This window comes from Gadus morhua, chromosome 12 (assembly GCF_902167405.1).
Source record: "Gadus morhua chromosome 12, gadMor3.0, whole genome shotgun sequence".
In the NCBI taxonomy this organism is placed as follows: Eukaryota; Metazoa; Chordata; class Actinopteri; order Gadiformes; family Gadidae; genus Gadus; species Gadus morhua.
In genome coordinates, this window is record NC_044059.1 from 13,593,721 (window position 1) to 13,607,117 (window position 13,397).

At 56.2% G+C, this 13,397-nt stretch overlaps 2 protein-coding genes across 2 annotated transcripts in view; both read left to right on the top strand.

Annotated features, from left to right (window-relative positions):
• Window positions 1–994, top strand: part of c1qtnf7 (C1q and TNF related 7) — a 4,662-nt gene extending 3,668 nt beyond the window's left edge. The window contains exons 3-4 of the mRNA XM_030372159.1: window positions 1–203; window positions 562–994. The exon at window positions 1–203 is cut by the window's left edge and continues 66 nt beyond it. Coding sequence (XP_030228019.1) covers window positions 1–203; window positions 562–921 — 563 coding nt within the window. The 3' untranslated portion in view covers window positions 922–994. The remainder of the gene's footprint in view (window positions 204–561) is intronic.
• A 950-nt stretch (window positions 995–1,944) lies between these two features.
• Window positions 1,945–13,397, top strand: part of cc2d2a (coiled-coil and C2 domain containing 2A) — a 32,311-nt gene continuing 20,858 nt past the window's right edge. Inside the window, exons 1-15 of the mRNA XM_030372173.1 lie at window positions 1,945–2,080; window positions 2,659–2,714; window positions 2,807–2,885; window positions 3,182–3,229; window positions 4,204–4,284; window positions 4,368–4,560; window positions 4,798–4,913; window positions 5,319–5,420; window positions 6,101–6,181; window positions 7,064–7,270; window positions 7,571–7,730; window positions 9,066–9,202; window positions 9,714–9,845; window positions 10,335–10,532; window positions 13,051–13,298. Coding sequence (XP_030228033.1) covers window positions 2,701–2,714; window positions 2,807–2,885; window positions 3,182–3,229; window positions 4,204–4,284; window positions 4,368–4,560; window positions 4,798–4,913; window positions 5,319–5,420; window positions 6,101–6,181; window positions 7,064–7,270; window positions 7,571–7,730; window positions 9,066–9,202; window positions 9,714–9,845; window positions 10,335–10,532; window positions 13,051–13,298 — 1,796 coding nt within the window. The 5' untranslated portion in view covers window positions 1,945–2,080; window positions 2,659–2,700. The remainder of the gene's footprint in view (window positions 2,081–2,658; window positions 2,715–2,806; window positions 2,886–3,181; window positions 3,230–4,203; window positions 4,285–4,367; window positions 4,561–4,797; window positions 4,914–5,318; window positions 5,421–6,100; window positions 6,182–7,063; window positions 7,271–7,570; window positions 7,731–9,065; window positions 9,203–9,713; window positions 9,846–10,334; window positions 10,533–13,050; window positions 13,299–13,397) is intronic.

Genomic DNA, 13,397 nt, shown 5'->3' on the forward strand with positions numbered 1-13,397 from the left:
AGAGAGGCCCCGGGGGGGAGGGCGGGGCCGGGGGCCCCTCTGGGTTCCCGGGGGCCAACGGAGCGCTGGGAGCCCGGGGGGCCCGCGGGGGGCGGGGCGCGGCCGGCCGGTGCCGGTGCGGGGGCCCGGGGCCGCGGGCCGCCTTCTCAGCGGGCATCACAACCTCCTACCCCCCCGAGGACACGCCCATCCTGTTCAACAAGGTGGGGGCCCTGCCGCACAACAACTACACACGCTAACTACACAACACACAACAACTACACAACGCACGCTAACTACACAACGCACACTAACTACACAAACTAACTACACAACACACGCTAACTACACAAACTTACTACACAACGCACGCTAACTACACAACACACACTAACTACACAACACACACTAACTACACAAACTAACTACACAACGCACACTAAGTACACAAACCAACTGCTCAACGCACACTAACTACACAACACACTAACTACACACACTAACGACACAGACCAACTACACAACACAAACTACCGCACCACCCAACTGTGTGCTTCATCAGTGTGGGTCCTGCTCCCCCAGGTGCTCTTCAACGATGGCGGCCACTACGACCCCGCCACGGGGAAGTTCCTGTGCGCGGCGGCGGGGGTCTTCTTCTTCTCCTACCACATCACGCTGGCCAACAAGCACCTGGCCATCGGCCTGGTCCTCAACGGGGAGTACCGCGTCAAGACCTTCGACGCCAACACGGGGAACCACGACGTGGCGTCGGGCTCCACCGCCGTGGCTCTGCGGCCGGGGGACCAGGTCTGGCTGCAGATCTTCTTCCTGGACCAGAACGGCCTGTTCTCCGACCCCAGCTGGGCCGACAGCGTCTTCTCCGGGTTCCTGCTGTATGCCGACTCCGCCTCCCTGGACGCTCTGGTGGAGGACCGCGCCTAGAGGCCACGCCCCCCTGGAGACTAGACCTAGAGACCCCACCCCCCTAGAGGCCACACCCCCCTGGAGACTAGACCTAGAGACCCCCCCCCCCTAGAGGCCACACCCCCCTGGAGACTAGACCTAGAGACCCCCCCCCCCCCCAGAGGCCACACCCCCCTGGAGACTAGACCTAGAGACCCCACCCCCCTAGAGGCCACACCCCCTGGAGACTAAACCTAGAGGCCCCCCCCCCTCGAGGCCAGACCCCCCTGGAGACTAGACCTAGAGACCCCCCAACCCCCCCCCTGAGGACTAGACCTAGAGACCCCCCCCCCTGGAGGCCAGACCCCCCTGTACACCAGACCTAACCTTTGTAATAATATATTTATGTATATATCTTAAGGGGAACAGTTTCTGTTGCACTTGCTCTGCTGAAGATAATCCAGAATCTAAAATAATAAATGTCATAATATAGGAAAGACATACAGTAAGTAGGCAATATACCAAAAATGATGTCTGTAAATACAATGTGTGCATATATACAGGAGCAATACAGTATGAATAAAGTATGGAACATATACATTACTGCCGGTTTGTATAGGCTACTATTACAAAATATTGCACACATTGGATATGAACAAGTTTCTACAATTTGAGTTGCAAATTTGGATAATGTATTTTTGTGTAGTTATGTGTGTGTGTGTGTGTGTGTGTGTGTGTGTGTGTGTGTGTGTGTGTGTGTGTGTGTGTGTGTGTGTGTGTGTGTGTGTGTGTGTGTGTTTGCGTGTGTCTGCATAAATGTATATGTGTGTGCGTAACTCTGTATTCAAACCTATTAAATCAACAAACACTGTTTAAGTATTATTCATCTCAATACATCTCAATAAGTATTATTAAACATTTGCATATCCATTGTTTCAAACCATGTATATATCTAAACAGACATTTTGCCATCGACTTAATGAAATTTGCGCCTTACCGGACCCCGTAGTAGGCTGCTTAGTGACGTCAGTCGTGTGTGTTGATAGAAGGCTGTGTAGACGAATAGAAAGCTACGCACAAAGCCCGGCTAAGCCTGGGCGGGCTAGTCAAGGTAGGTGGAGCGGGCCGTTCGCATGGTAACCAGGCAGCGCGCGGAGCAGAACCGGTCCGCGCTTTGAAGTACCGCCGTCTCGTGGGTGTGCGTTACACACACACCGAAACACACACCGACACAAACACACTTACACACAACACCACTATTGTGTGACTCAGCTCTGTCCTCGGTCAGTAATTAAGTGTTACGTTACCCTTCCCCAGTGCAAACAATCCGCGACAACAACACAACGTGTTGCATTGTGGGTCGTTGCTACGTTACATAGGTTGTTGTCATTGTGTGTCGTAACATAGTGTGCCGTTACTTCGTTACATAGTGTGTCATTACATGTTACAGAGTGTGTCGTCACATAGTGTGTCCTTTCGTTAAATAGTGTGTCATTACATGTTACAGAGTGTGTCGTTACATAGTGTGTCATTACATAGTGTGTATGTTACAGAGCTTGTTGTTACATAATGTGTCCTTACTTTGTTACATTGTGTGTCGTTACATAGTGTGTCTTTGCATGTTACTGAGTTTGTCGTTACAGAGTGTGGCGTTACAGTGTTTCGTTACATCCTTACATAGGTTGTCAGTTTGTCTGAATGTTGTGTTGTTTTTGTTACCTACTTTGTCACGTTGTTCAGAGGTTGATGTTTGAGGTTTGTTTTGTTGTCTTGAAGACGTCTGTGGAGAGAGACTTCAGCCTCCGTGAGGGAGCAGCCATGGCGTCTGCCAGGTAAATACCCCCCCTCTCTAGAGCACCCCCCCCCCCCCCCTCTCTAGAGCCCCACCTCTCTGAGCTGGCCTAACCCTCCCTCCGTCCTCCAGTGACATCGGGGAGAAGCTCCGCAAGAAGCGGCGAGCGTTCCAGGAATCTCTGGGGAAGCGCCATGAGGCGGACCAGCAGGTAACGCCCACCGCGACCAGGGGCTGATGTTTAACTCAAGACACACGCACTGATCTACATCCAGCTGGCATCAGCCTGGACCTAGGGAACAGCAGAACTTAAGAAGAGCCTGAACCAGGTCCAGACCAGACCGGAACCAGGTTCGGACCGGACCAGAACCAGGTCCAAACCGGAGGTGGTTCCGGTCTGGACGTGGTTCTGGTCTGGCCTGTGGCCCTGAAGTTCTGGTGTTGTTCAGAAGAGCAGGTGGATAAACCCTAAGCCTAACCCCCCCCCCCCCCCCCCCCCCCCGCCAGGCTCTGGTGCCCCACGGCAGCGAGGAGCTGGTCCGCAGGCCGCTGGAGGTCGGTACAGTGCTCAGTGGTAGTCTGTAGTACGACTGTAGTAGGTCTGTAGTAGGACTGTAGTAGGACTGTAGTACGTCTGTAGTTGGTCTGTAGTAGGACTGTAGTAGGTCTGTAGTAGGACTGTAGTAGGACTGTAGTGGGTCTGTAGTAGGACTGTAGGTCTGTGGTAGGACTGTAGTAGGTCTGTGGTAGGACTGTAGTAGGACTGTAGTAGTTCTGTAGTACGGTCTGTAGTAGGTCTGTAGTAGGACTGTAGTAGGTCTGTAGTAGGTCTGTAGTAGGTCTGTGGTAGGACTGTAGTAGGTCTGTAGTAGGACTGTAGTAGGACTGTAGTACGGTCTGTAGTACGTCTGTAGTAGGTCTGTAGTAGGACTGTAGTAGGTCTGTAGTAGGACTGTAGTAGGACTGTAGTGGGTCTGTAGTAGGACTGTAGTAGGTCTGTAGTAGGACTGTAGTAGGTCTGTAGTAGGTCTGTGGTAGGACTGTAGTAGGTCTGTGGTAGGACTAGTAGGACTGTAGTAGGTCTGTAGTACGGTCTGTAGTACGTCTGTAGTAGGTCTGTAGTAGGACTGTAGTAGGTCTGTGGTAGGACTGTAGTAGGTCTGTAGTAGGTCTGTAGTAGGTGTAGCTTCAGCCCAGGCGTGGCCCCATCATGTGACCCAGCGCTCCGTGAGGAGCTACCAGAGGAGCCCGGGGTTCTGTAAACCTGGAACCAACCGGTGTACAGAACCCCAGGAGGCCCCTCCCCAGTACGGGACGTTCCCACGTTGACCCCGGAGTGGTGGGTCACATGGAGCGCATCCAGGTTCTGCTTGTACTCCAGAGAGTCCTGTAGGTTCTTCTTCTAGAACCTTCTGCTGTAGGTTCTCCACTTCCTCTAGAACCCCCCTCCATGTCCTCGCTGAGCGTTGGGTCTGTACTGCATGGCGTGGATCTGTACCAGTGTTCTAACGCATCTCCAACCGCCCCAGGACCTGACGGCGGCGGAGGAGGACCCCGGGGAGACCCTGAGGAGGCAGATGAAGGCCCAGAGACAGAGGCGCAAGAAGAAGGTAGAGCCCCCCCCTCCCCCTCTGTGAGCCCGGCCTGTGAGGACCCTCTGCTGAACCAGCTCCACCTCCTGCTCCTCTCTCAGCTCCAGGAGGTGGGCTCCGTCTCCGGATCAGGAGAACGGGTGGAGGAGAGGAGCCAGCCCCGCCCCCACGAGGAGCAGCAGCAGGAGGTGGAGGAGGTGGAGGAGGTGGAGGAGGTGGAGGAGGTGGGGGCGTCCAGGAGGAGAGGCCTGGCGCCGCTGGTGGTCTCCAGACCTCCCCCCGGACCCCAGACCGGTGAGTCTGGGACCCTAACCCTAACCTTGGACCCCCAGGAGGGGTCAGGGGCTCAGGAGGAAGAGGGCGTTGCCTGGCAACGGGAACAAGGCGAACAGGAAGTACTGAAAAGTCTCGGATGGCTGAAGCTCTTATCTGGTCTTAACTCTTTAAAAGTACTAGTTATAGTAATAATGATCAGTATATTATTTGTATGTGTTATTCGTGATTTAACTCACCCGTGTGTTCTGTCTCCAGCTGTGTCTCCGCCTCCCAGCTCCAGCCAATCAGAGCGGGTCGTAGACACGCCCAGCTCCAGCCGCTCGGACCAGTCCATGAGGCAGCGAATGAGAGAGAAGCTCAGAGCCGCCAGGGTACCGCCCCCTCACGCCACACACTCTACCTTTAACTAGCTCTTATAACTAGGACTCTTATAACTAGGACTCTTATAACTAGTACTATGGAACCAACCTGGCTGGTACCACTACCACTAGAACATTTTACACTTACACCTTACTCTTTACTTCACCCCATTACTTATTATTACTTCTTACCACTATTTTAGTTTCTCTACTTATTATTACTTACATTATTGAGGCTGCAACTTATTTATAATTATTTTATTTTTTTTACTTTATTGTAAGTTACTTTATCTTGTATTGCTGCTGCTATGTGGCTGTAGAAGAACCAAGCCTGAGATGTGTACTAAGATGTAATGAAGGTAACTCTGCTTCTTATTCTAACTGTCGGTGCTTGAAGATGTTGTCTCTCTGCTCCAGAGTAAAGCAGAGAGCTTCCTGCAGCAGGAGGCCTCCATGGAGCCTGGGAGTCGCCTACAGAGCCTCCGAGACCGGGACCCTCTCACCAGGTTCGACCGGCAGGTGAGTCCCCGACTCGGGTACGGCCTCCAGCAGAGCTCAGTATGAATCACAGGGTTCCTCGCGATACGATACGATACCCCCCCCTTCTGGCCACCGTTGTTCACTGTATTGTATTGTATTGTATTGCATTGTATTGTATTATAGTACTTAACTGTGTAGCAACTGCAGTAGCTGCTATCATGGCTGTAACACGGGGAACTGATTAGCTTAGCGATTGTGGTACTTGCAATTGGTTCTATGAACATCCTTTCTGTACCGACAGCGATATATGGATGCACTTCTTATGACAAATGCACTTATTGTAAGTCGCTTTGGCCAAAAGCGTCTGCTAAATGCCCTAAATGTAAATGTACATGGCACACATACCATCGCCGTACAGTTCTGGGATAATCAATATATTGTTAGACACTCCTCCTGTAACGATGCCTCACGTTAAATGCCTCTCGATGAATATAAGATGACTGTGAAAAGGTTAAGTGCTGGACTCAGTGTTTCTGTCCTCGTCTTTGGTTCGTTAACTTCAGTTCAGGTTTCCCTCAGTCGTATTTAGAGCGCCACCTGGAGCGCCACCTTATTCCGGTGTAGTGTGGCTCGCACGGCGTCGGGCGGCGCTGTACCCCCGTGTGGCTGCCTCGTCCGGCCCTACGGCGAGGGCGCTGATGTTTACCTCCATCCCCCAGGGGGAGCCGGACCACCCCGGGCCCAGCGAGGCTCCCACCTCCACCGGCCCCGCCGCCACGCCCCGAGAGCCGGCCAGACGGGTAAGGCCTAACGCCCGGAAGGACCCTCAACACCCCTCACCACGCCCCACCACGCCCCACCACCCCCCACCACGCCCCACCACCCCCCACCGCCCCCCACCACCCCCAACCACGCCCCACCACCCCCACCACCCCCCACCACGCCCCACCACCCCCCACCACGCCCCACCACCCCCCACCACGCCCCACCACCCCCCCCCACCACGCCCCACCGCCCCCCACCACGCCCCCCCACCACCCCCACCGCCCCCACCACCCCCCCACCGCCCCCCACCACGCCCCACCGCCCCCCCACCGCCCCCCACCACGCCCCCACCACCCCCCACCACCCCCCACCACCCCACCACGCCCCACCACCCCCACCACGCCCCACCACCCCCCACCACCCCCCACCACGCCCCACCGCCCCCCAACGCCCCCCACCACGCCCCACCACCCCCCACCACGCCCCACCACGCCCCACCACCCCCCACCACGCCCCACCACGCCCCACCACGCCCCATCGCCCCCCATCGCCCCCCACCACCCCCCACCACGCCCCACCACGCCCCACCACGCCCCCACCACGCCCCCACCCCCCCCACCACGCCCCACCACGCCCCACCACGCCCCACCCCCCCCCACCGCGCCCCACCGCGCCCCACCGCCCCCCACCGCCCCACCACCCCCCCCACCCCCACCACGCCCCACCACGCCCCACCACGCCCCACCACCCCCCACCACCCCCCACCACCCCCCACCGCCCCCCACCACGCCCCACCACGCCCCACCACGCCCCATCACCCCCCACCACCCCCCACCACGCCCCACCACGTCTGGGCGCATGTGGTGGTGGTCTGTGTGGTGTTGATGTGTGTTCCGGGTGTTTCTTTGGGGTGTTAGGGGGAGAAAGGACGGCCGACGGCGGAGGAGTCCTACAACTTCTTCACCTTCAACTTCGACCCGGAACCCGAGGAAGGAACCGACGAGAAGTCGAGGAGGAAGAGGAAGAAGAAGAAGGCGGCTGAGGAAGAGGGGGAGGATGATGACGAGGAGGAGGAGGCAGAGAGAGGGGGGGAAGGGGCCAGCGAGGAGGAGGAGTATGAACAGGTACGGTGCAGTGGTTATGGAACAGTCAGTGTTAGGAGGACCACTGTGATGTCAACGGGTGGTGGAAACCAGACAGTTCAAGAAGCTATCGGGTTGGCATCCAGGCGGCTAGCCTGTTGCTGATACAGCCCTTTAACCAACGTCACTAGAGCTCTGGAGTTTCCTGTTTAATTACTGCTTGTTTTTCCTCTTCCTCTCTCCTTCTCATCTTCCCCCTGCTCCTCCTCCTCCTCCCCCTGCTCCTCCTCCTCCTCCTCGTCCTCCTCCTCCTCTTCCTCCTCCTCCTCTCTTCCCGGTCAGGACGAGGAGGTGCCCCTGGTGAGGGAGGAGGAGGAGGAGGTGTTTATCATCGACCAGTCGTCCCAGGACTTCCTGGAGGTGAGGAGGGCGGACTACCTGGGCTACCAGTCCCGCCTCCTCCGGGACTCTGGCCTGCTCTTCATGCCCAGCCTGCTGACAGGTAGCCTTATGCTAACCCTAACCCTGACCCTTCCCCTGACCCTAACCCTGACCCCGACCCTGACCCTGATCCTAACCCTGACCCTGACCCCGACCCTGACCCTGACCCTGACCCTAACCCTGACCCTGACCCTGACCCTGACCCTGACGCTGGCCCTGACCCCGACCCCGACCCCGACCCTGACCCTGACCCTGACCCTAACCCTGACCCTGACCCTGACCCTGACCCTGACCATAACCCTGACCCTGACCCTGACCCTAACCCTGACCCTGGCCCTGACCCTGACCCTAACCCTGACCCTGGCCCTGACCCCGACCATAACCCTGACCCTGACCCTGACCCTAACCCTGACCCTGACCCTGACGCTGACCCTGACCCTGACCCTGACCCTAACCCTGACCCTGACGCTGGCCCTGACCCCGACCCTGACCCTGACCCTGAACCTAACCCTGACCCTGACGCTGGCCCTGACCCCGACCCTGACCCCGACCCTGACGCTGGCCCTGACCCTGACTCTGACCCTAACCCTGGCCCTAACCCCGACCCTGACCCTGACTCTGACCCTAACCCTGACCCTGACGCTGGCCCTTACCACGCACAACACTTTAGTATCACTTATCGTTACCACACTGTTATTGTGATGGAGGGGAGGTGATGGAGGAGGGGATGGAGGAGGGGATGGAGGAGGTGATGGAGGGGAGGTGATGGAGGGGAGGTGATGGAGGAGGGGATGGAGGAGGTGATGGAGGGGAGGTGATGGAGGAGGGGATGGAGGAGGGGATGGAGGGGAGGTGATGGAGGGGAGGTGATGGAGGAGGTGATGGAGGGGAGGTGATGGAGGGGAGGTGATGGAGGAGGTGATGGAGGGGAGGTGATGGAGGAGGTGATGGAGGGGAGGTGATGGAGGAGGGGATGGAGGGGAGGTGATGGAGGGGAGGTGATGGAGGAGGTGATGGAGGGGAGGTGATGGAGGAGGGGATGGAGGGGAGGTGATGGAGGAGGGGATGGAGGAGGGGATGGAGGGGAGGTGATGGAGGAGGGGATGGAGGGGAGGTGATGGAGGAGGGGATGGAGGGGAGGTGATGGAGGAGGGGATGGAGGAGGTGATGGAGGAGGGGTGATGGAGGAGGGGATGGAGGAGGGGATGGAGGAGAGGATGGAGGAGGTGATGGAGGGGAGGTGATGGAGGAGGGGATGGAGGAGGGGATGGAGGAGGGGATGGAGGAGGGGATGGAGGAGGTGATGGAGGGGAGGTGATGGAGGAGAGGATGGAGGAGGTGACGGCGGTAGTGGTGTGCTGACTCATGTGTCGTCCCCCCCCCGTCCCCCCCTCAGCGCCGTCGTCGAGGAAGCTGCCTGACGACGCCCAGCCCAGGTACCTGGAGGAGGAGGGGCTGTACGTGGGGGAACGGCCCCCGGTCACCCCTAGCAACGAGAACATCCTGGAGAACCGGGTCCTGAAGCAGGAAGAGGTAGGGCGTCACAGCTAGGGGGGGGGAGGAGGAGAGGGGGGTGTTGGGGGTGAGGCTGGTTCATGTCAGCAGCATCAGGGAGACATTCTATATAATACCCCACCCCTCTTACACACTCGTTGTATGGTTTACGCCCTGGCACCATGGTGTAGTCTCTCACCCTCTGGTGTGTACGGGGAGTGGGTTAACCTAGTGATGGTTAGTGCTCTGTTGTGTACGGGGAGTGGGTTAACCTAGTGATGGTTAGTGCTCTGTTGTGTACGGGGAGTGGGTTAACCTAGTGATGGTGAGTGCTCTGTTGTGTACGGGGAGTGGGTTAACCTAGTGATGGTTAGTGCTCTGTTGTGTACGGGGAGTGGGTTAACCTAGTGATGGTTAGTGCTCTGTTGTGTACGGGGAGTGGGTTAACCTAGTGATGGTTAGTGCTCTGTTGTGTACGGGGAGTGGGTTAACCTAGTGATGGTTAGTGCTCGGCCAGCGCTACATCGTTGTTCCTCTGAACGGTCCTCAGGGCCGGCGCTGGTTCGGGGACGACGGGCGGATCCTGGCGCTGCCCGACCCCATCAAGGAGTCGTCCACCAGACCTCCTCTCTTCCTATTGGAGGAGGAGCTGGACCCCGCCCTGCACACCGTCTACCACAAGGTTATCTCTCTCTCTCTCTCTCTCTCTCTCTCTCTCTCTCTCTCTCTGTGTCTCTCTCTCTCTCTCTCTCTCTCTCTCTCTCTCTCTCTCTCTCTCTCTCTCTCTCTCTCTCTCTCTCTCTGTGTCTCTCTGTCTCTGTCTCTGTCTCTGTCTCTGTCTCTCTCTCTCTCTCTCTGTCTCTCTCTCTCTCTCTCTCTCTCTCTCTCTCTCTCTCTCTCTCTGTGTCTCTCTCTCTCTCTCTCTCTCTCTCTCTCTCTCTCTCTCTCTCTCTCTCTCTCTCTCTCTGTGTCTCTGTCTCTGTCTCTGTCTCTGTCTCTGTCTCTCTCTCTCTCTCTCTGTCTCTCTCTCTGTCTCTCTCTCTCTCTGTCTCTGTCTCTGTCTCTCTCTCTCTCTCTCTCTCTCTCTCTCTCTGTACATCATTATCACAGGACCTTTATGTCATGCACAATGGGGTCAAAGGTCATAGCTTTCCTCTGGCTCCTCCCCCAGGCTGTGATGTCCCAGCATGCCGTGCGGGGGGCGGGGCCCCAGGGCGAGTACCAGCTGGACGTTGACGTGTCGGGGCTCATCTTCTCCCACCACCCCCTCTTCAGCCGCGAGCACGTCCTCACGGCGCGTCTGGCCCAGAGCTACGACCTGCACCTCAGCAGGGGGAGGGGCAACCTCAGCCTGCACCTCACCCACAAGGTCAGAGCCCCCCACCCACAAGGTCAGACCACCTCACCCACAAGGCCAGAGCCCCCCACAAGGTCAGACCACCTCACCCACAAGGTCAGAGCCCCCCACAAGGCCAGAGCCCCCCACAAGGTCAGACCACCTCACCCACAAGGTCAGAGCCCCCTCCCCCACAAGGTCAGAGCCCCCCACAAGGTAAGAGCCCCCCACAAGGTCAGAGCCCCCCACAAGGTCAGAGCCCCCCTCAAGGTCAGAGCCCCCCTCAAGGTCAGAGCCCCCCATAACAGGGTGTCCGCGGAGGTCTTAAAAGTCTTAAAAAGTCTTAAATTCATTTTTCTAAATTTAAGGCCTTAAAAAGTCTTAAATTTGTCAAAAATGTTATATGCTGGTCTTAAATTTATAACTCGGGAGGTCTTAAATTTGTCGGGGCAGGGCTATTTAATATTTTTCTCGCGGGACTTTCGGGAAGGAGATGTAGAGAGGCTACTTTCTTGCTAGCTGCATATATAAACGGATGTCTGCGCGCATGCTAGCTAGTCTGCAACAATGGGTTGCAAAAAAGTTCAACGTCAGTTGGCTGGAAGACGTCCGTTTCCGAGGTTGGCTAGCGTCCGTTGCCAACCCAGAACAGGCCAGATGCATTCCGTGCAAAAGTAGCCTACATTCAAGCTCGGCACCATGGGGATTAAGGCTGTCGTCAGCCATATGCAGAGCCAAAAACATAAAACCTCTGCCAGGAGCCACACACAGACCCCAGCCATTTCTACGTTTTGCATCTCTGCCCCGGCGCCACCGCCGCAGACGGTCCGCGCTGCTAGCACTGACCTGAGGGTAGCATTTGGTGCGACACCAACACTGTAAGCGGAGGTGTTGTGGATTCTAAACACAGTGGTCAAGCACCAGTCCTACAACTCGAATGAGGGGATAGGAGATCTCTTCGGTTTGATGTTCCCTGACTCTCAAATCGCGAGCACCTTTACTGCTGGAAGGGACAAAACGGCGTATATAACTCGCTTCGGACTAGCGCCTTTCATCCGAAATGTGCTAATCTGCAGCGTCAACAAGGCTGATTTTGTTTTGACGTTTGAGACGTTGAACCACGCCACTAAAAGCAAGCAACTTGACGTGGAAGTGCATTCCCGGTACTTGGGCTCGCAATTCATGGGGCCCCACATATATGGGGGTAAAAGGGATGATGATACATAATATTTTTTAGACAATATGCAGAATCTTTTCACGGACGAATTAACACGGTCGGCTATTTTTGCCAGCACGCCACCCTAGCCATATTATGGGCAACCGTGTTCCCCTTGGCTGTGATTTGAACTTTGAATTCCTCGTAGGAGTTCATAATAATACATTGCTCGCCTTGGATGAAATACACCGCTCTTGCGCGATTTATTTTGCATAAGGGTGAGTCAAATGACGCGAGAAACGCCCCTTCTATGTGAACGCGCATTGAACCTAAAGCGGAAAACCTGGTTCAACTAATTTAATCTAAAGTGAGCGTCGTGGTTCCATTTAACTGTGATTGCGAGTTGCGGCTCTGTCGAGCCAGGTTATCCCAAGAAAGCCTGGATATTCTCAACGAGGTTCGTGGTATACCCCCCAGGTCTTACTGAAGGCATTTATTTAATGGTGAAAATATTATTAATCAGTGGCGTAAATATCGACTGCCCGGGGGCGCAGACGCTGTCCCCCCCCCCCCCCCCTTCTCAACAACTCACAACTTGGGTGCACCATAAATACCCAAATTAAAAATTTAGGCGCACCAGTGCACCCAAGGAAAAAAGACAGAAAGTAAACTTGAATGAGTCTCATTGAGTGACACACATGCTATGCTTGGGTTGTAATACAGCGGGATCCCCCCCACCATCGCGGGTTTAAGGTCTTAAATTTCATTCAAGGTGGTATTAAAAAGGTCTTAAAAAGTCTTAAATTTGACTTGCTGAAACCTGCAGATACCCTGCATAAGGTCAGACTGTCTGGCTGTTCTGAGGCTCTGAGGCTCTGAGGCTCTGAGGCTCTGAGGCTCTGAGGCTCTGAGGTTCTGAGGTTCTGAGGCTCTGAGGCTCTGAGGTTCTGAGGCTCTGAGGTTCTGAGGTTCTGAGGCTCTGAGGCTCTGAGGTTGTGATGTTCTGAGGTTCTGATGCTCTGAGGCTCTGAGGTTCTGATGATCTGATGCTCTGACGTTCTGATGTTCTGATGTTCTGATGTTCTGAGGTTCTGATGCTCTGAGGTTCTGATGCTCTGAGGTTCTGATGCTCTGAGGTTCGGATGCTCTGAGGTTCTGATGCTCTGAGGTTCTGATGCTCTGAGGTTCTGATGTTCTGATGTTCTGATGCTCTGATGCTCTGATGTTCTGATGCTCTGAGGCTCTGATGCTCTGAGGTTCTGAGGTTCTGATGCTCTGATGCTCTGAGGTTGTGATGTTCTGAGGTTCTGATGCTCTGAGGTTCTGATGCTCTGAGGTTCTGATGCTCTGAGGTTCTGAGGTTCTGAGGTTCTGCCGTGTTCTCGCGGGCTGCAGCTGGACGGTCTGAGGAGCGCCCTGCGCCGCATGCTGGAGGGTCCCGGAGGGGGGGCCCTCACGCCCGCCATGCGGCGGCGCGTCTCGGAGTACCGCCTGGAGGTCAGGAGCACGCGGCTGCTGCGGGACGGGGAGCTGGAGAAGGACCGCGCGCTGCTCAGGACCATGGTGACGCTCTGGAAGGAGGTCAAGGCTCTGAGGGAGCTGCAGCGCTACTCCAACACGCCCTACAAGCTCTGCCTCCGCAGGTAACCACACCCCCTCTGGTCTGTAACCACACCCCCTCTGGTCTGTACCCCCCCCCCTCTGGTCTGTACCCCCCCCCCCTCTGGTCTGTACCCCCCCCC